Source organism: Grampus griseus, assembly GCF_964374135.1.
Source record: "Grampus griseus genome assembly, chromosome: 4".
Lineage (NCBI taxonomy): Eukaryota > Metazoa > Chordata > Mammalia > Artiodactyla > Delphinidae > Grampus > Grampus griseus.
In genome coordinates, this window is record NC_138997.1 from 19,360,121 (window position 1) to 19,380,497 (window position 20,377).

Below are 20,377 nucleotides of genomic sequence, written 5' to 3' on the forward strand. Positions count from 1 at the left end.
AAGTAGAAAGAGGATATTGCTACTGGTGTGATTAGAGAATCTAGGAAAAGAAAGGCATTTCGGAGGATGGTGGCAAGTTTCATCTTAGACATTTAAAGTTGCAGTGGTGCCTGTGGGACACCGGATGGAAATGATGAGTGAGCTTTCTCTGAGACAGCTAGAGGCCAGAGAGAAGGATGTGGCTGTCTTCCGTAAGGAGATAGCAGTTAAGTGGGAGTGGAGGAGATCATCAGGAGAGAGAGTACAGAAAGAGGAGAGAAACTTTGGGAATACACATATAATTTGTGCAAAAGCAGGAAAGGGAGCCAGAAAATAAGACAGAGCGAGAAAAGCCCAAAACATAAGAAATAATTAAGGCCAGTGAATGCTTATCATTTTTGCCTGCCTCAGACTCCTTCCTCATCATCCAGTAACAGACCACCTGCCTGCGATGGGAGCCTCCCTCTATGTGATTTAGTCGGGGCTGACCAGGGAACATAGGACCTACACTTGTCCACTCTCTGGTGGAGCTATTTGAAGAAATCTTCCACTAGGATTGCTACAAGTCTGTGGGCTCCTTAGGCCACTTTTCCACTATGTGAAAGAAGGTGAACTAATAAGCAGAGAAAGGCAGGTATCCAATACCATCACTAATCCCCTGGATACATCTGTGCCTAAAGCTGCTTCTGCCCTTGAATCTTCAGTTACCTGAGTCAATGAATTTCCTTTTTGACTTAAGCTAATTTCACGTAAGCTTCTTTTACTGACAAATGAAAGAGTCCTAACCGATATATAAAGTAATTATTTAAAAGACTTTTTTTTTTTTTTTTTTGCGGTACATGGGCCTCTTACTGTTGGGCCCTCTCCCGTTGCGGAGCACAGGCTCCGGACGCGCAGGCTCAGCGGCCATGGCTCACGGGCCCAGCCGCTCCGCGGCATGTGGGATCTTCCCGGACCGGGGCACGAACCCGTGTCCCCTGCATCGGCAGGTGGACTCTCAACCACTGCGCCACCAGGGAAGTCCTAAAAGACATTTTTAAAGCTAGCAAAGGAATGTTACGTCCAGAACCTGTGTGAAAACAAAAAGATAAGCTTCTCCACCCTTCTTCCTTTTCCCAACACATGGGCTGTCTTCTCTACTTGGCTGTCTAGTCAAATGGCATCCACTAAATAATACAAAGCAATAAGACCATATGATCCCGTACCCATTAAGCCTAGGCCTTCACACTATGCCACAAATGAAATATCATCCCACTCAAAGGTCACCCCAGAGGTGGTTTCAGATTCTGTTTTGCACGGCCTGTGATTCTGTGGAAGCTGAGCAGCTCACCTTCCTAATAAGGCCACGGCTACAGGTATGGCTGAGCTCTCAAGGCAGGGAGAGAGAGCTCTCCTGATGCATTTAGACTCAGTGACGATCAAAATGAGAATGAAATATCAAGTCCTGTCAGTTTTTCTGGGTTGTCAAGTAATTGAGTCACACAAACTTTTTTAAACCCAGTATTCCTGCATTTCAAGCAGAGAAGCCAATATGTTGCTTCATCCTTCTAAGCTACCATCATATAACCATACAACTACGAGGCCAGGAACTGGTCTCAGATTGTTAAGAGTGTATTAGGAAGAGGAAAAGATGAAGATCCAAAATCATTATGTGATGGGAAAGAAACTTCTGGAATCCTTGAGCTCATATCCATATCATTAGTAAATTAGTATTTACTAATGCTAATCCTAACAATATAATACTGTATGCCTGGCACACAGCAGGGCTTAGTAAATACTTGTTGAATGAACAAATTAGTACATGCATGAATGAAACCCTCACTTGTCTTCACAGTAATTTTTAAAACCAATTGCAAAACCTGTTCATAGTAGTAACCTAAACAAAATGATATAAAAGCAAAACAAGTATAAAAGCAAAAGAAGATGAAGTATACACAAGAATGTTTCAAATATGGCAACTGGACAAATATCCCAAGAGAACAATGTAAATATTTAAAGCTTAAAAGGGTGGTTTGAGTTTAACAATTGGGAGGCCATTTCTGACCCTGAAACCAGTGAACAGTCCCATTAACTTTCCCCTTCAGGGGCGACCACACAACGTCAAGGAATTGGTGATTTAAATGCTCCACTCTGGCAGCAGGAGCGGCAAAGTGGGAGTGACCATGGGCATCGCTTCCAGGTTTGTTCCTGACGCAACAATGGAACTACCCAACCGCAGTTACAAGGAACTTGCATACCACTTCCAAACCGCCTGGCTCTTGCACAACATATATATGTGCTCAATCACCCCCTACCAACTTTCTTTTGAACTTTTTCCCAATTAATTTCCTCTTTAAAGTTTACTCATGATTATTTCACCATGATAAAAGAGTTTTCTAAGGTTTGAGCAAAGAACATTCTAGAAAGATGATCTTCTAAGGTGTAAAAGGTGGCTAATCAAGTGATCCCAGCTCTGTTTCCCCAAGATTTGTTCTTCCATTTTTCCTGCAGATTTCCTTACAGTTCTTACTGAAGCCATTATGGTGCTGATGCAGTCCCTCCCACAATGTACACAGGCGTGCACACACACACGTGCTTATACACATTCTCAAAGCTCTTCCTTAAGAGCAGACAAAAAGAGCCTTTCCTGGATATATTATTTAAAGGAGAAAGATGCTTTATTTTATGATATATTGATAAGGGAAAAAACAGATTATTACAAAGCAATATGTATAGAATGATACCACTGCTCTAAATAAGGTTAAATAAAATCTGGAGATATGGTGCAAGAGGGTTCCCTTTTCTCCACAACCTCTCCAGCATTTACTGTTTGTAGATTTTTTGATGATGGCCATTCTGACCAGTGTGAGGTGATACCTCATTGTAGTTTTGATTTGCATCACATTAGTGATGTTGAGCATCCTTTCATGTGTTTGTTGGCAGTCTGTATATCTTCTTTGGAGAAATGTCTATTTACGTCTTCTGCCCATTTTTGGATTGGGTTGTTTGTTTTTTTCATATTGAGCTGCATGAGCTTCTTGTCAATTTTAGAGACTAATCTTTTGTCAGTTGCTTCATTTGCAAATATTTTCTTCGTTGCAGCTCTATTTACAATAGCTAGGACATGGAAGCAACCTAAGTGTCCATCGACAGATGAATGGATAAAGAAGATGTGGCACATATACACAATGAAATATTACTCTGCCATAAAAAGAAACGAAAGTGAGTTATTTGTAGTGAGGTGGGTGGACCTAGAGTCTGTCATACAGAGTGAAGTAAGTCAGAAAGAGAAAAACAAATACAGTATGCTAACACATATATATGGAATCTTAAAAAAAAAATGGTTCTGAAGAACTTAGGGGCAGAACAGGAATAAAGAGGCACACGTAGAGAATGGGCTTAAGGACACAGGGAGGGGGAAGGGTAAGCTGGGACGAAGTGAGAGAGTGGCATGGACATATATACACTACCAAATGTAAAATAGCTAGCTAGTGGGAAGCAGCCACGTAGTACAGGGAGAGCAGCTCAGTGCTTTGTGTCCACCTAGAGGGGTGGGATAGGGAGGGTGGAATGGAGATGCAAGAGGGAGGAGATATGGGGTATATGTATATGTATAACTGATTCACTTTGTTATACAGCAGAAACTAACACACCATTGTAAAGCAATTATACTCCAACAAAGATGTTAAAAAAAAAATCTGGAGATAACATGCTTCAAAATGTTAACAGTGTTTACCTCTGGTGGTGAAATTATGAAAGATTTTTTTGTTTTTTCCTTTCTGCTTCTCTGTATTTGCCAAAGTTTTAGGCAATATGCATGTATTCTTATTTTAATTAAGAAAATAAAGTTAAATCATGAGGGTTTTCCAATCTTTGTACAGGTTCCTCCAAACACAATTAAGACAGGCTGGAATTTTTTTTTAATTTTTACTAAAGAAAAAGAAATTTTAAAAGCTGTGATACACTCTTTAAAAGAGGTTTACAACATTTTCTGATGACCACAGCTACTGACAAGGTTCTCAGCCCTGCCCCCCCTCTACGTGCAGTTTCCAAGGCTCTCTCACCCCCAGAAGCCTGGTGTGGTGTCAGAGCACAAGTAATCTGGATTTTTGACTTCATGATCCTGACCTGGCTCCAGGGGCTGGGGCCACTCTGCTTTCTATCACCAGCAAGATAGTCCCCTAGGCCTCCTCCCTTTTGCTGCCAAGACCAAAAGGTCTTTTGGCCTTGCTTCTCGCCAAGGGCTCCCCACTAAGTCCCCTGGGAGATAAAGTGTGGAAGGCTTGCCCCTTCTCCAAATCAAGGCTGGGGCAGATGCCACAAGAAGTGAGCTCATCCTCAAAGTCATCTAACCTCTGTGTACGTGGAATGACCTTGTCCATCACAGACCCAATCATATCACAACCCTTTGGCACAGTGGTTCTCAAAGTGCAGTCCAAGGACACCCCCCCGCCCCGCCCAGGGGTTACCAAGACCCTGCCAGAGAAAATACAAGGTCAACATGATTTTCATAATAAGTCTAAAACTGCATTTTCCTTTTTCACTCTCATTCTTTCATGAGTGAACAATGGATATTCCAGAGGCTAAATGACATGTCACAACAGATGGAACACAGAAGCACATATGAGAATTCAACTATCTTCTACTAAGTCAGACATTAGAGATTTGCAAAAATGTAAGACAATGCCATTCTCCTCACTAATTTCTTGTCATGGTAAATACAGTTATTTTTCATTTGAAAAACAAGGTTAACGTGACATGGCCTTATTACTGTTATTTTTTACATGTTAAACAAATATTTTAAATTTTTCTTAACATTAATTTCTATAATGGTAGATATCAATAGATATAAACTACATGTACTTTAGCATATTGGGGTCCTCAATAATTTTTAAGAGTAAAAAAGGGTCCTGAGACCGACAGGTTTGGCCTAGAGCATAAGAATGACAGATGGGCCCTTGCATTTAACTGACAAGTTGGGAACTTCTAACTAACCTTACCCAATACACGTCTCATCTTGTTTATCCTTACTCACCCCCCACACAAGACTATTTCTACTGAAATATTGCCGTTGTCAATCTTCTGCTCAAACTGGCCCCCAACACACACACCAAAAAAAATCTTTCCTTCTGCCAAGAGTCTAAAGACCTAACACTGAAGAATTATCTGTCCCCAATCTTCCTTCCTCCTTTTGCCCTCCACCAAAAGCATCCTTAAACTCTCTGTTTTAACCAAGCAGTTCTAATGCCTTGTATTTTACCTTCACTCTGACTTTGCATGCCCCATGAGCCCTACCTAGAATTCTGAGATACCTCCTCTCAAAGTATCCAACTTCTATCTGTCCTATATTTGGCCCCACTGCCTCTACTTAATATTGCTATGCTCTCCAGATTCCCCTATCCATAGGATTTACATGTTTAGCACTTACCGTGTGCTTGCTCGTATTACCATCTGCTCGTGAAAATGGATATCTCTTTAATAAGATCATGAACATCTAGAGAGGAAGGATGTATTATTTCATATCTTCCTCAACTCCTAGCAAGCTTCAGACACATAAGTCACTCAACTTATAACAATCACTAACATGATAGATTAAGGAAAGAGCAGGGAATGAAAGAAGATCAGAAACTAGCACCTAGTGACTGAATATAATTCTGAGAAATACAAATTGATAACCTGAGACTTATTTACTAGGAACTCTGAAGAATCAAATTTTCTAGTCACAAGTTGCCTTGTTCATTCTATAAAACTTACCCGGCATCAATTCAGTAGAGCCCTGATACTACAAATAAACTAATACTGACATCAATGTTTCCAAGTTGCCATAAAAATTACAGCTATGGGCTATGGAGAAAATCTGAGTCTAAATTATGACCAAAGAACTCTAAAAGTTTCAGAAATTAGAAGGAATAAAAACTTAATTATTTCCTTCTGCTGATATGACACACAGGTTCAATTTTAACATACTGTTTCTTTTCTACTATTTTTTTATTAATGTGTCTGCATCAAATAAATGGATTGCTGGCTTACTTTGAACTAAATGAGACATCTAGGTTGACTGAAATAATTTTAGAAGTTATATTGGTGTAAAATTTCTTGTAAAACGTTGAAGTTATTCATTCATTTAACAAATATTTCCTGAATACCTACTATATGCTAGACACTATGCTAGTTACAGGAATAAAGAAGGTGACTGAGATAAACCCAGTCCCTAACCTCACAATAGATATCACAGACTAGTACAGGGTTCAGATTTTTTTAAAATAGTAATTACAGTATGGCTCAGTAAGTGCTAGGGTAGGATCCATGAATGTGAAGAAGACAGAATAACTAACCTACCCTAAAGGAATGGGATTGTCCAAGGATTCCTGGAGAAAACAACATCTAAGATGAGATGTGAAGAAAAAAGGAGAAATAAAGTTGGAGAAATATGGGGGGTAAGGGTAGGTACTGCAGGGCCTTAAATACCAGGCAAGAAGTATAGATTTTATTCTAACAGTAATTAGAAGCCATTTGAAGATGGTGAAATGATCAGTTTCACGTAATTGGGATATAAATCTGGCAGCAATGTGAAAGATAGGACACGGGGCAGCAGGGAATGCCATGGGCAGCATAACACCAGGCACAAACAGAATGCAAGATCTGTATCTAATTAAATCTCACAACAATCCCATAAAGTAGATAAAATGATCCCCCCTACACTAAAGAGAACACTGGAATTTAGAGATATTAAGTAAGCAGTATTTAAGCTATTGTGACACGACTTATGCGCGTTTGAAATGGGAAGTAGAGATAGAGAGGACTCAAGAATAACATCCCGTTTTTCAGCTTAGTCAGCGGAGAGTATGGTGACACTGATCAATGAGACTGACAAGACAGGATTACAATAAGTCCTCTACATACGAACCTTCAAGTTGCGAACTTTCAAAGATGCGAAAGTGCATTCGCATGTCCAATCACATAAGTTAGTTCACGTGTCTGGCGTACATTGTCATGTGCATGCATCCTCTACCAGTGGTTGTGCTTTTGTGTACTTTACTGTACAGGACTGTATAGAGTACAGTAGTACAGTGTCCTTATTTCAAGCCCAGGATGTCCAGAAGCAAGCATAAAAGCAGCAGTGATGTAGCTGGTACTGCTAAGAAGCGCCAAGCGATGACGATGGAAACAAAAGTGAAAATAATTGAGGGAGTGGAGTGAGGCTACAAGATGGTAGATGTTGCGCATTCTAATAACACTGAACTCCCTGCTCTGCAACACAAGGAGCTTACTAATGAAGACCTGACGGAACTGGAGGCCCAGAGAAAGGACAAAGAGAGATGAGAGGAAGAAGTAACTGAAGAACCCAAGAGATTCACAACACGGGAAATGCGAAGGGGATTTTCTTTATTTGAGGAGGCACTGTTAGTTTTTAAGGCACAGGACCCAAATTTAGAATGGTGCACGAAGGTTGCAGCAGCCGTTCAAAATGCAATCCAGTGCTACCATGTCATCAATGACGAGAAAAAAAGAGCTACTACCCAGACATCACTGGATCGCTTTTTCAAGAGGGTAGATAGAATTGAATCCAACAAGGAACCAGAACCTGTGGCCTCAGTGTCAGACGTGAGTGAAATTGCAGCTTGCCCTCTGTCTCCTGTTGCTGACGATCCTTCAGCTCTACCATCTCCCACCTCCTCTCTCTCCTCCAGTCAGTGACTCTTCTTGCCTGTTCACTGGATGCCAGCCCCTGATGCCAGCTGTTGTACTGTACTACTGTATTTTTCAAGGTACTGTAAGATTAAAAATGTTTTCTTTATTTTGTGTGTTTGTTGGTTTTTTTATGTATTATTTGTGTGAAAAGTATACTATATAGCCGATTGTGTTACTTGGGTACCTAGGCTAACTCTATTGGACTTACGAACAAACCAGACTTACAAACGTGCTCCTGGAATAGTACTCATTTGTATGTAGGGGACTTACTGTACCAGAAGGTGTTGATGGAGAAAGGATGGAGTTGATGAGTTCCATTTGGGACAGGTTTAGACCTGCTGAGTTGGAGAGGGGAGAGAGTTAGATATCAGTCAGCAACCAGGATGTGCATGGCTAAGCCTCAGGAGAGAAATGTGAACCAAGCCAACCTAAGCAGAAAGCACCCACAGACAGGTGATAACTGCAGCCAGAGGAGAGACTGAGGTTGCACAGAGAGAGTGTGCAAAATCAAAAGGAAGAGTGCTTAGGATAGAACCCCAAGGAACACCGATATTTAAAGGATGAGCAAAAGACACTGAAATTGAAAAGAAGCAGCCAGAGAGGTAAGAAAACCAAACCAAGGTAGACACAGCTGTGGGCAAGGAGAGGATGTGTGTCAAGTAGGATGTGTTCAACACTGTCGAAATTAACACAGAGGTAAAGCCTGAGAATCTCTCATTGTATTCAGCAATAAGAAGGTCTGGGTGACGTCCTATAGAGCAATTTTAAGGAAGTATTGGGGACAGAGCCATACCGCAATGTGCTGAGGAGTGTCTGGAAGGTGAGAAAATGGAATAGACTTCATACATGTCCACCACCCAGTTATATAAAGAAAGTAAGGCATGAAGACCATGGGATATTCAGGGGATTCATAGCACAGGGGCCACGCTAAGGCAGCACCTGCCTAAAACCAGCACAATGGAGAAGAACTGAGGATTCAAAATTGGCACCTCTGTTCTCCCAGTCAAATTTGGGCACCTGGTGACTTCTGCCAAAGACTTCTTTGTGCCTCAGTTTCTGGGGAAACTGCTATGTCCCAATTCTCTCACACAACACTGTTTGGAGTATCAAATGTCAATGATCAGGAAATAACATTGCAAGGTTGAAAAATAGCTTGTGAAGAAATTAATAATCTTGTTTTAGAGCTAGACCTCACTATTGCAGAGACAGCTCCAGCAGGAAAAATAGTAATAATAATTTTTTTTCTTGTTTTCCTGAAACAAAAGAAATCTCAGCAGAAAATACCTTCCTGCTTTCAATGATTGTACTGTTCCCAGTGGCTTCAGGAAACTAGCATCAGTTCTACTCTGACACCGAGGCACTTGGATGACATCTGAGGCACAAAGATTTTTGGAAAATAAACCAGCCCCTCCGTGGGAGGATATTCTTCGGTATATGTGGAGCAACAGTGGAGAGACAGCCTGGGTTTTGAAGTCTAGTCACTCTGGACTGGAATCCTCACTCTGCCACTTCTGAGCTATGACTCTGAGGGAGGTATTCAACCTCGCTGAGACTGGGTTTCCTCATGGGAATACCTAGAGTACTCACCCTGTGAGATTAAGAGGCTTAACGGGATGGTATATAAGAAGGTACTGAGCACAATGCCTGGTACATGATAAGTACTCCATAAATGTTAACTATCACTGCTATTAGGATAGGACCTGCTCCCTCTGCTGGAGTGAAGGTCCTACCTGAACATTTACTTAAAGGGCATTCATCCCAAGATTAGGGACAGAGCCAGTGTCTAGACTTTCTCAAAAGATGTGTAGGTAAAGTAACCAAAGAATATACATGAATTCTGAGATCCCTTCTCCTAAAGAAAACTGCAGAGCATCATGATTTGATATTCAAACTCAAGTACCTGGTATCATCAGTAGGGTGCATCCCTTAACAGAAGGGTCCATGTGTTTTCTAGCATATGTGTTCAATATTCATTTAAAGCAGGATCTGTTACCCAACTCAGAATCGTCTTACTGATTTTACCTCTCTCTTTTTAAGTTTGGACTAACTTCTCTTTCCCTGTCCCTGAAGAGACACATCCCTGACTTATCATAGTCAGACCAAAGTGGCTCCTGTCCTCTTACCTGCCTCCCAACTAATAAGGTCACAGCTGAATGTGGAGGACCCTGGGTTCTTCTGGCCTGCAAAACCCATACAGAGGTCCTGAGGTAAATCTAAATTTAAAAGCACAATTACAGGGCTTCCCTGGTGGCGCAGTTGTTGAGAGTCCGCCTGCCAATGCAGGGGACACGGGTTCGTGCCCCGGTCTGGGAAGATCCCACATGCCGCGGAGCGGCTGGGCCCGTGAGCCATGGCCGCTGAGCCTGCCCGTCCGGAGCCTGTTGCTCCGCAACGGGAGAGGCCACAACAGTGAGAGGCCCGCGCACCGCAAAAAAAAAAAAAAAAAAAAAAAAGCACAATTACATCAATTTCTACAAGTATAATATGGATTTCCAATCATTCACATTTCAGTATTGATGTAAAATTTGGACAAAAATAATAAAACAAAGTCAACTCCTAAATATAGCCTCAGAAGTCCTCTGGGAGGACCTAAGGTTTACATTTTCAGGAGTTCACATTTTTCAGGAGTTTATTACTAGTGCTTGATGAAAGGGAGGAAGAGACAAATGGTAAAAGCCTTTCTCAAGATGAGTCACCACTGAAACCAAAGTCATTGGACTGATGTATTTCTCACTGAACTTTTTATTTCAATTAATCCTTACTGTCTTTTTATAGCCTTGCTTTCCTCAAAGTTGAGTAACCCTAAGGTGCTCAGGCCTCCAGTGAAAGACAATTTTGTTAAGGGTAGTTAAGCTATTGTTAAGCTATATCAACTAATACAGTATTATAATATAATAACTATGCATTGAGCATACAGTTTGAGCCAGGCATGATGCTAAGTATTTTACATGCATTGTCTTTCTTGTTATTATTTTTTTAAGTAATACAGGTAATGGGAAAAAACAGATTGTTTGAGTTACTACATGTAATACACATAGTAGTAAATATAGAAGTGCCTAAAATACAGCGATACTCAGTAATTATTATTATTGTTCTTATATTTTCGTTCACAACCATCCTATGAGTAAGGTTCATTTTTTCAATTCAAAGACGTGAAAACTGAGGATTAAAGAGGCTAAGTCATTTGTCTGTGATTCCCAGCTAATAAGTGATTAGAATTTCAGCACAGGTCTGTTTAAACCCCAAGGACAAATTGTTAACCATTATGTTGTATTCCTACTACAGTTAGAGACCTAAGAAGCCCATTGAATATACCAATGACAAGTGTATTATTTTTGAATAGGTTCAAAAATAGAACTAAAACAGAACTAAAGTCTTAGAGGCCTTATCAATGCTCACTTGGTTTTTTTATTTCTCTAACTATTTAGTTAAGTATAAAAAAAGTCAAGGTATTAAATATTTGGACTTCAAAGGCATAATACTACTTTTCAGGTTAACACCTTTGATCTAGATTCACAGATTTTTGTTTTTGTTCTCCTTAAGCTTCAGGCCAAGAAAAACAACAGAGGACTTTTGGAAGGAGACAGAAACCAAACTAAACAAGGCTCCATTCTGAAGATTTTCTATGTTCCCACATCCCATCATCACAAAGGTAATTCAGTGATAGTTTCATTTCTTTATAAAATAAACCTCAAGGCTCGGCAAACCCATTTGGCTCCTGAAACAGACAACTGGGAATAGTTTGAGAATAAATTAATTAGTTTCAATTACAAACAGGAATCCTACCATCATCTGAAGTTGGAAATGGGAACACTCTCTGAAAACTACAAGTTTCTTAGGTTGTCTAGAGTTTAGTAACATTCTTTTTTTTTAAATAAATTGCATTGTAAATGATCCTAATATTAACTGTGTGCACTTAGTAATATGGACAGTCGCTTGAGGACATGCCACTGTGAATCCAAATAACTGGCAAACTCTTGTTACCAATCACATCAGGCTACCCTCATTAGGGGGTTGCTTTTCTTTACCCTGAGGAATGCCATTCCTTCTCAACTTCAGGCCTGTTTTCCATGCCTATTTACATTCCTATTTTCCACCCCCGACCTCTACTACCACCAAAAGAAATTTAACATAGAGGTTTCAAATGTATATTTAATTTAAAGAAAAAACTCTTAAACTGCAGTCATAGTTGAGAAGCAACGGGTTTTTATGATGGGGAAAAAAAGTCCCTGACCATCAACATCTCCCAATGTGGGCATCACCTGGAAACAGAGAGATGGTGTGAACCATGGAAAGCATAGAAGCTGAAAATCTCCCACCCAGCTACTCTACTTTGAATATCTCTAGAGAGAAATAAAGATCTATCTCAATGAAGGGGAAAAGTTTACCACTCCCTCTCCTGGTAACTGTGTGAGAGCTCAAACTCCCATCTAGCCGCAATGAGATTCTAAGAGTTAGCAATTCTGTTAGAGTTAGTACCTCTGTTAGGGTTAGTAATTCTGTTAAAGTAATCTGCTCACCTACTCTTCCCTCATTGCTTCAACTCATTCCCTAGCACCGATGCACAGTCCGCTTTCTGCAGTGTTGTGCAGTCAGCAATGCAGCTGCTTCACAGGCATGAAAAAGGAGGACTTACAGGATTAAGAGGAACAAACTATTATGTATAAAATAAGCTACAAGGATGTATTGTACAACACAGGAAATACAGCCAATATTTTATAATAACTATAAATAGAGTATAATCTTTAAAAGTTGTGAATCACTGTATTGTACACCTGTAACTTATATAATACTGCACATCAACTATACGTCAATTAAAAAAGAAAAAAGAGGGGCTTCCCTGGTGGCACAGTGGTTGAGAGTCCGCCTGCCGATGCAGGGAAGACGAGTTCATGCCCCGGTCTGGGAAGATCCCACATGCTGCGGAGCGGCTAGGCCCGTGAGCCATGGCCGCTGAGCCTGCGTGTCTGGAGCCTGGGCTCCGCAAGTGCTCCGCAACGGGAGAGGCCACGGCAGTGAGAGGCCCGCGTACCGCGAAAAGAAAAAAGATAATTAACACGTTAAAAAAAAAAAAAAAAAAAAAAGGATTATCTGCCAGAGAGAAGATGGCAGAATTTTTTTTTTTAAAAAGGAGGACTGGGCTTCCCTGGTGGCGCAGTGGTTGAGAGTCCGCCTGCTGATGCAGGGGACACGGGTTCGTGCCCCGGTCCGGGAAGATCCCACATGCCGCAGAGCGGCTGGGTCCGTGAGCCATGGCCGCTGAGCCTGCGCGTCTGGAGCCTGTGCTCCGCAACGGGAAAGGCCACAACAGTGAGAGGCCCACGTACCGCAAAAAAAAAAAAAAAAAAAAAGGAGGACTTACATTCTAAACTGCCTGAAGACAGAGTGAATTCATTGGCAGAATTCTTCTAGAGTAAAAGTGAGAACAGGACTGAAAAATTTAACACTAGACATGGATGTTTCTCCCATTACCTGCAGTCTATCCATAGAAGAAGAAGCTGATTAATATGCCTTTCTCCAGGAAAACTTCTGAAACTCAGAATTAGGAAAACTATTGTTGCCAAAATATTTTCTCCAAGAAAAATTCATTATATAAGAAAGCATTAAAGAAATTTTCATTCTATAAAAGAGAATTCATGTAACCCACAAGAAAATTCCTCTTGTGATTAACAGCACAGACACATTTGGCACAAGCAGATGTTCATCCAGTAAGTATTTTAAAAACCAAAACAAACAAGCAAAATCCTCCAAAAGGAGAATTGACTGACTTGTAACTCCTCCACAAGGTGTTTCCCAGAAGCCTCCCACAGAACATGGCTCCCAAAAGTATTTGTTTGGCAGCAGCCTAGTGATACGTCTTGTAATATTTCTTTCAGTGATTACTTAACTACTGAAGTTTGCCTTGCATACTTTTCACAAGTTTCCACCTTCTTTCTTTTTTTTTTTTTTTTGCCGTACGCGGGCCTCTCACTGTTGTGGCCTCTCCCGTTGCGGAGTACAGGCTCCAGACGCGCAGGCTCAGCGGCCATGGCTCACGGGCCCAGCCGCTCCGCGGCATGTGGGATCCTTCCGGACCGGGGCACGAACCGGCGTCCCCTGCATCGGCCGGCGGACTCCCAACCACTGCGCCACCAGGGAAGCCCTCCACCTTATTTCTTAATTAGATTATAAGCTCTCTGAGGACAAGGACCTGTTATCATCATTGTAGTTTCTGTAGTCTTAATACTGTTCCCTTAACATGACTAAGCAATGGAGCTACATAAGCGACTGATGATTTGTAACTTCTACTCATAGATCAAAATCTGAGATTAACAGTCGCCCTGGCTAGGGAGAGTATGATTTTCTAAACTATAATTCAAAAAATCAACTCTAGGATTTAGGACTGCCTGAGGTTTTACCACTTCCTGTGTGATTTTGGTCAAGTACTTAATCTTAATCTCTCAGCATCACATATTTCTCATGTGTAAAATTAAATTAATAATGGTATCTGTATCACAGGATTGTTGTGATTTTGAAATGCGTTAATACAGATAAAGTGGTTAAGAGTTATGTCGCACAGGAAAAATCCAATAAATCCTAGATATAATTATGTTATGGACAAAAGGGTCTATGTGACTCCTAGGGTAGTGGGTAAAGATGCAAGTTTGGGAGTTAGAGATGGAAAGAATGAAGGGTATTTTCTCATATGGGTCCCAATCATCCCTGGCACGAAAGCAAACTAAGCTCTTGACGTCACAGTTAAATGAATTATGAGTGTCTCTCATTTTCCTAAAACCTTCTGGAAACAATGATCACACTGTACACAGTCAACTTAAATGAGAGTGATATAATATATCAAAATAGATCCACTGTCTTGAAGGAAAAGCCACCGGAGACCTAAGCACAACCTGGCCCTACGGTCCGGCCTTTCCTGCCAGTTTCTCACCTGAACGAGCAGGTTGGAAGGCATTCCTAGAAGATTTACCCCCCCATTTCTCAGAATATAAAGGAAAAAAAAAAAAAAAAAGAGGGAGAGAGATGCTCTTTCTCCCCTCCTTCCATGATCAGTGCTTCCCAGAACCTCCCTCATCTAATGCACCGTTAACCCCCCAACCCAAGAAAAAGTACACTGAGCAACAACAAGCTATGCGCACAACATGCATGTAATGACCACACACATACACCCCTTCTGTTTGCTACAGACCGCTAGCCTGGCCATCCATTGAAGTAAGCCAAGAGTTACCTCACTGCCTCTTCCTCTGGCATCCTTGGGCCATAAACTAATGAAAGGAAAGATCTAACAATAGTTAAATGACTGACTGCTACAGGCAAAAGACTGAAGTAGAAAATATCTACCTTTGGGGCTTTTGCCTACTCTTCAGTCACGGCTGCTCTTCCAGAAGAAGGCAGAGCTTTTATGTACCTCCTGACGGCCTCCAGGATCAAGCAATCATTACATCTCCTACAAACCACTGCAGTTTCCTCCTCAGCTCCTCTCTGGACCCACTCCGACACTTTCCACACCCTCATGCAGATGAATTTTCCAAAAACACAAGCCTGATCCCATTCCATTGTCTCTGAAATTCTTTAATCAGACATATCCTTCTATCGTGCATTATAGTTACGCGTGCACATGTCATACGTCTACCTATTAACTGTAAAGTCATGTGAGGGCTCAAATTGCCTTACTCATATTAAACCATCTTCACTCATTCATTCAAAAATATATATAATGAATACATGTTATGTACCAGGCACTACACTAGCCCCTAGAGAGATGAGTCAGATCAATCCCTTCAATCTGTTCAAAATCATATTGGGTGTGTGTGTTGGGGTCGAGGAGAAGCCATATAAACAGAAATTTATAATATGTATAAAATTATGTCCATATTATAATTGCAATATATAATATGTTATGATTTCATAGGCACCAATTAATATAGGGTCACATAAAAAGGGGCTCCTACTAAACCCCTGAGCAGGCTAAGAAAGGCTTCTCGGAAGAAGTCATGTCTAAACTGATACCTAAAACATAAGCACACATATATGGCGAACCAGGAACTACCGGCAGTCCATGAAGACTGGAATAATAGCAAAGGATAAAGCTTGAGAAATATACAGGAATCAGATCATAAAAAGGCTTAAGCCACATTAAAGTGTTTAAAGTTTATCTTGAAGGCATTTAATTGTTTTAATAAAATGAGCAATATGATTAGATTTGTACTTTTAAGGGACCACTCTAATCAGAGTATAGTAGTTATTTGAAATATTTGTTGAACACATGAATAGCTAAGTGTCGTTAGCATAATAAAAAATTTCAAGAATTCAAAAAGACAGCAAATCAGTGGTGGTTGTGATGCCCCAGAAAGGTTTTATGGAGTTTAGCTGGGTTTTTTTAAAATTTAAGATTTTGATAGGGCAATTCAAGGAAAAATAGGACATTGCAGTTGGAAACAGGAAGGGTGCAAGGAAGATGATGAGGTAGAAAAGTGGTTGAGTAGAAGTATAAGTGATTTCATAGAAGAATGAATAATTTAATTGAGTGAGTGCTAGGTCTGGGCAGGCAGCTTAACGTCTCAGGGTCAACCTTGCGGTGCAGAGCCTCAGAAGTCAGCCTTCAGATTTAGATTTCACCAGCCAAGAGACAGTTCATGGAGGAGATCTGAAAGAAGAGAGGCATACTCCAAGTATTGCTTTAGGAAGATTGAAGGTGAATTGAAAGGGATTTAAAAACAAAGTTCAGGCAACCTGTGAAAGAAAAAAAGAAGATGCGCTGCAGGATACGTATCAAATGAAAAAATAAAGTTAGGAGAGAGAAGCAAAAGTCTAAGGTTGAGTGATGGTGGGAAACAAAGGTTGCCGCACATGCCAACCTGCCACACCCACACCCACATCTCCATCACGCCCACTAAGCCTCCACAGGAGACTGAGTTATTTAAATGGAGCCATTTCCACTGCAGCTTAGTGTGATCATTTAGAGGTGAGGTGTTCTGAAGGAGAAATTAAGAGAAAAGACCACTTGGAGAATGAGAAAGGAACATCTGAATAAACAAAAGGTGGCACTGAGCCCATTCTTAAATCCCCTAAATTAATCACTCAGGGCATTCATTGAGCTGGGGCTTCCCTTTGTATTTTAGAAACTCCCTGAGATACAGCAGACTTACACTCAGTCATGGGCCCCAGAGACCCCTTTAGATAAAAGAACTTCCTCCTCTCACTTGTTTGGGTTGCTGCTTCTACCTGCTCTTTGTACCCTCAGAAACCATAAGAAGCAAAACAGTAAACTCAGTTATTCTATTGTTTCCAGTTTGAACTCAGGTCACTTTGATATCCCAAAGCAACAAGTTCTTTTAATAGTACTTAAGAACACTGAAAAAATACTAGAAGACCTTCCAAAATTGTCTCAATTTTTAGTACAGTAGTCCTATTACATGGGAAAAGCTGACCTAAGCCCTCATCCAAAGGAACAATGTCATCTGTAAACAGATCTCATAGAAGATTCAATAAATCCCTGGCCCAAAGAAATTAATTCTATCTTTTCAACCTTCTGCAAAGTCAGAAAATCAAGCTTTCCACATATATTATTATTCTACTTTGCTGCAGGTAAGGAAACTAAAATTGCATTCTTTAAGGTATGGAGATATTAACAGCCCTAAATTTTCCTCCAAACTGGATAACTTCCTACTGGAGCAGAAATAAATGTCAGCAAATTAATAGATTCTTCTGGAATGGCATTTCATTCGACACCATTTAACTGATGATTGTTTTCATTAGGACTTTTTAGAACATCCAACAGATGTTCGCTAGGTCTGATTAAGTGATAAATTTTCCACGGCTTCCCTTTATTTCCAAACTATGGGCTTCTTCCCATCTCTTTTAGATGCCCACAGAGGCCATAATGAGGGTAGTTAAATATGCAAACAGAAGAGTGAGAAACAAGGTGTCAACATACTTATAATTTACCTATTGAGGTGTCCTACTTACTCATAAACTGGGACTCATACTGCTAATAAACTTAAGCAATTTTCCTAAATTATTTAGGTGTATTTTCCGGTGTCTTTGCCAAGGCGTGGCTCAGCGGTCTATTGTCCCTTTATAATTCATCAACACCTCCAGACATTGCAACATAAGGAGATAATTTAAGTCAAAACAATGTGTGGGCTACAGATACGCAGCTGCAAGTCAAGTCCCCAAGCTTCTTTCCAAGCATATGACCGCCCCTACTCCTACCTAGAAATGCTTTAGTCAGGTCAGCTGTTTCCCCCACTTGAAGAGACTGCAGCTCGACAGAAAATACTTAGAAAGTTGTTTGCTTTATTTTCTAAAATATCAGTATAACATGGGGTCATTTCAGTTTTTCCAATGTATCATTTTTTAGACATTGAACCAGCTGTAATGCCATGCCAGAACTGGATCTATAGTTTACTAAAGAACATGCATAAGAGGACCACAAAACCCTTCTAGATCAAAGGGAGGTCACTTTGATCCCTCATGGCATCAGAGCCTTATACTTCTTGAATACTGCATGTTTTAAATGAGGTAAGATATTTCTAACAAAAAGAATGCCAAACTATAATGTTATTAGCAAGGAATTTATCTGATTAAAGTTTCCCTAACTGTAATCTAAGGTCAAATACATCGGGAAATGCTAGATTTCCAAGAGTGGAGTATAGTATGCAGCATTTCCCAAGCAACTTGGACCACAAAAACTTTTTGTAACACAAACTAATATCACGCAGAAGTGACAATACAGAAAATACTGAACACTGCCATTCATCATCAGTTGTCACTGGAACCAGAGCAGAAGGAAAAAAAATACCAAACCACTGAGTAAACAGAGTTTTTAAAAGTAGAGAGAAGTTTGGGGGAGGATGCCAAAAGCACACTTCGCTTACTTCACAATTTTAAGAAATAATCATAGAATATTTATGACGGAAATAACGAAGAATCTATAATATCATCCTTTTTGCAGTTTACTAGCAGGTATGGTCTTAATTGCTCCTAGGTAACTCATGGTGACCCTTAAATTTTAGGAATTACCAAATGCCTGTATAATACTGTGAATATGTCCTAAGATAGGTTTGTTTGTTCGTTTTTGAATGAATGAATGAAAATTCGAATCAAACCCTTGACCTGACAGATGACTAAAAGCTATGGCTTTAAACCCAGTTCGACCCACCGACTGGATGCTTGATCTTGGTCTCAGGGCCCCCCTCGGCCTCCCTATCTCTATACAGTAGGCCCTTCAGACCCAAATGCCTCGGGTAACGTACACCAGAAAGACACAACTACATTACATCTCGATAGCAGTCGTTACCCACCGAGCTACTGTTAACGAGGGTGGCCTGTGAGCCACTGTCTCTGCCGGGAAGACTTCAGGACGCCATTCCTATCTAAAACGCCATTCCTATCTAAGATGCTTCCCGCTCTCGACTACTTCATAAACTTTTGCATAAAACCTTATAACCACAAGCGTCTGAGGACTCAGTTTATCGGGCATAAAACTGCAATTTCTGGCTTCCTCGTCACCGCCAGCACTTTAACCCCGGCCAGAGAGACAGGTCTAGTGAAAAGCAGGACCCGCCTCACACTGGAGAAACGTAACGAAATTCTTTCTCCAGCACTTTTCCCCATTAAACAGCGTTCCTGGGCAAATGGACGTCTCCGGAAACCCCGGCGGGGAAGGGCGGCCGGGCCCGCGCCCTACCTGGTTGAAGTGCAGCTGCCCGGGCTCGGGGTCGCCCTCCACAGGGGCGGCTCCCAGCTGCTCCAACAAGCGCCCGAGCTGCGCCGCCGACAGGCTCAGGTTCGCGCCGAACACGCTCAGCACATCCTCGCTGAAGGCGAGCGCGGGCCCCGCCGCCTCCCCTCCGAGGCCGGCGGCCGCCAGGAGCAAGAGCCCAGCCACCGCCCGGCCCGGGGCCATCCTGGCCGGGGCTGCCCCTCGCGGGCCTGAAACGGACTGGAGCGCACAGGGAAGCGCCGGGCGCACCCGAGTCGGTGCCCAAGGGCGCGGGTCAGGCGTCGGCGCCGGTCCGAGTCAGCGGTGGCGCGGGGCGCCCTTGGTCCTCCGCCGCCTTCGAAAGAGCAGCAGCCCGCGACCTGCCGGGCATTGAAGTGGCGGTGCCGCTGGGGGTGGGGAGCGATAGACAGAGCGGGCCCCCGGGCCTCCTGGAGAGCCTGAGATAAAGAGGACAAAGGGGGACAGAGATAAAGGCCACCCGGCTACCGCCGGCCGTCCCCGGGAGCACTGCGAGGCCGGAGCCCTCGAACGCCCGGCCGGGCATGGGGCCAACTGCCCCGGAGCCGGGTTCGCAAACGTCCCAGGATTAGCGTGCAGTGTGATGACACATGCTCTTTCCGGATAGAAAGCCCTACACCGCGCCACTTCTTAGGAAGAACTTAAAGTACATGGGCTGTAGAACCCCACCTCCTCTTCTTTCTTTCTGCTTAATTCCCTCACAGCAAACTTAGAAGGGGTGAGACGTGTAGCCCCCAGGAAGCTGCAGGAAATGGCCCCTCCGGTGTCCTGGGGTTTGAGTGTCTAAACGGGACCCTCCCTCTCCCAGATCTCTTCTCTGCAATGGCAAGCTAGTAGGTTAGCTAGCCTGCTAAGCTCTCACCTCGTCTGTTTGTTTCTCCGTCTGTTTATGTCCACGTGAGCCAGTCTCTCTCTCTCTCTCTCTCTCTCTCTAACACTATCCCAGGCAAGTCCGCTGTGAAACTCCGAGATCCTGCCCTGCGCTCT

The 20,377-nt window shown here is 42.0% G+C and overlaps 1 protein-coding gene across 1 annotated transcript in view; it reads right to left on the reverse strand.

Moving 5' to 3' along the window:
• The window catches only part of SLC39A8 (solute carrier family 39 member 8), a 72,029-nt gene extending 51,682 nt beyond the window's left edge, over positions 1–20,347 (reverse strand). Inside the window, exons 1-2 of the mRNA XM_082652681.1 lie at positions 20,253–20,347; positions 19,337–19,809 (exon numbers count right to left, since the gene is read on the reverse strand). Of these exons, the coding sequence (XP_082508807.1) occupies positions 19,337–19,555 (219 nt within the window). The 5' untranslated portion in view covers positions 19,556–19,809; positions 20,253–20,347. The remainder of the gene's footprint in view (positions 1–19,336; positions 19,810–20,252) is intronic.
• Positions 20,348–20,377: the final 30 nt, after the last annotated feature.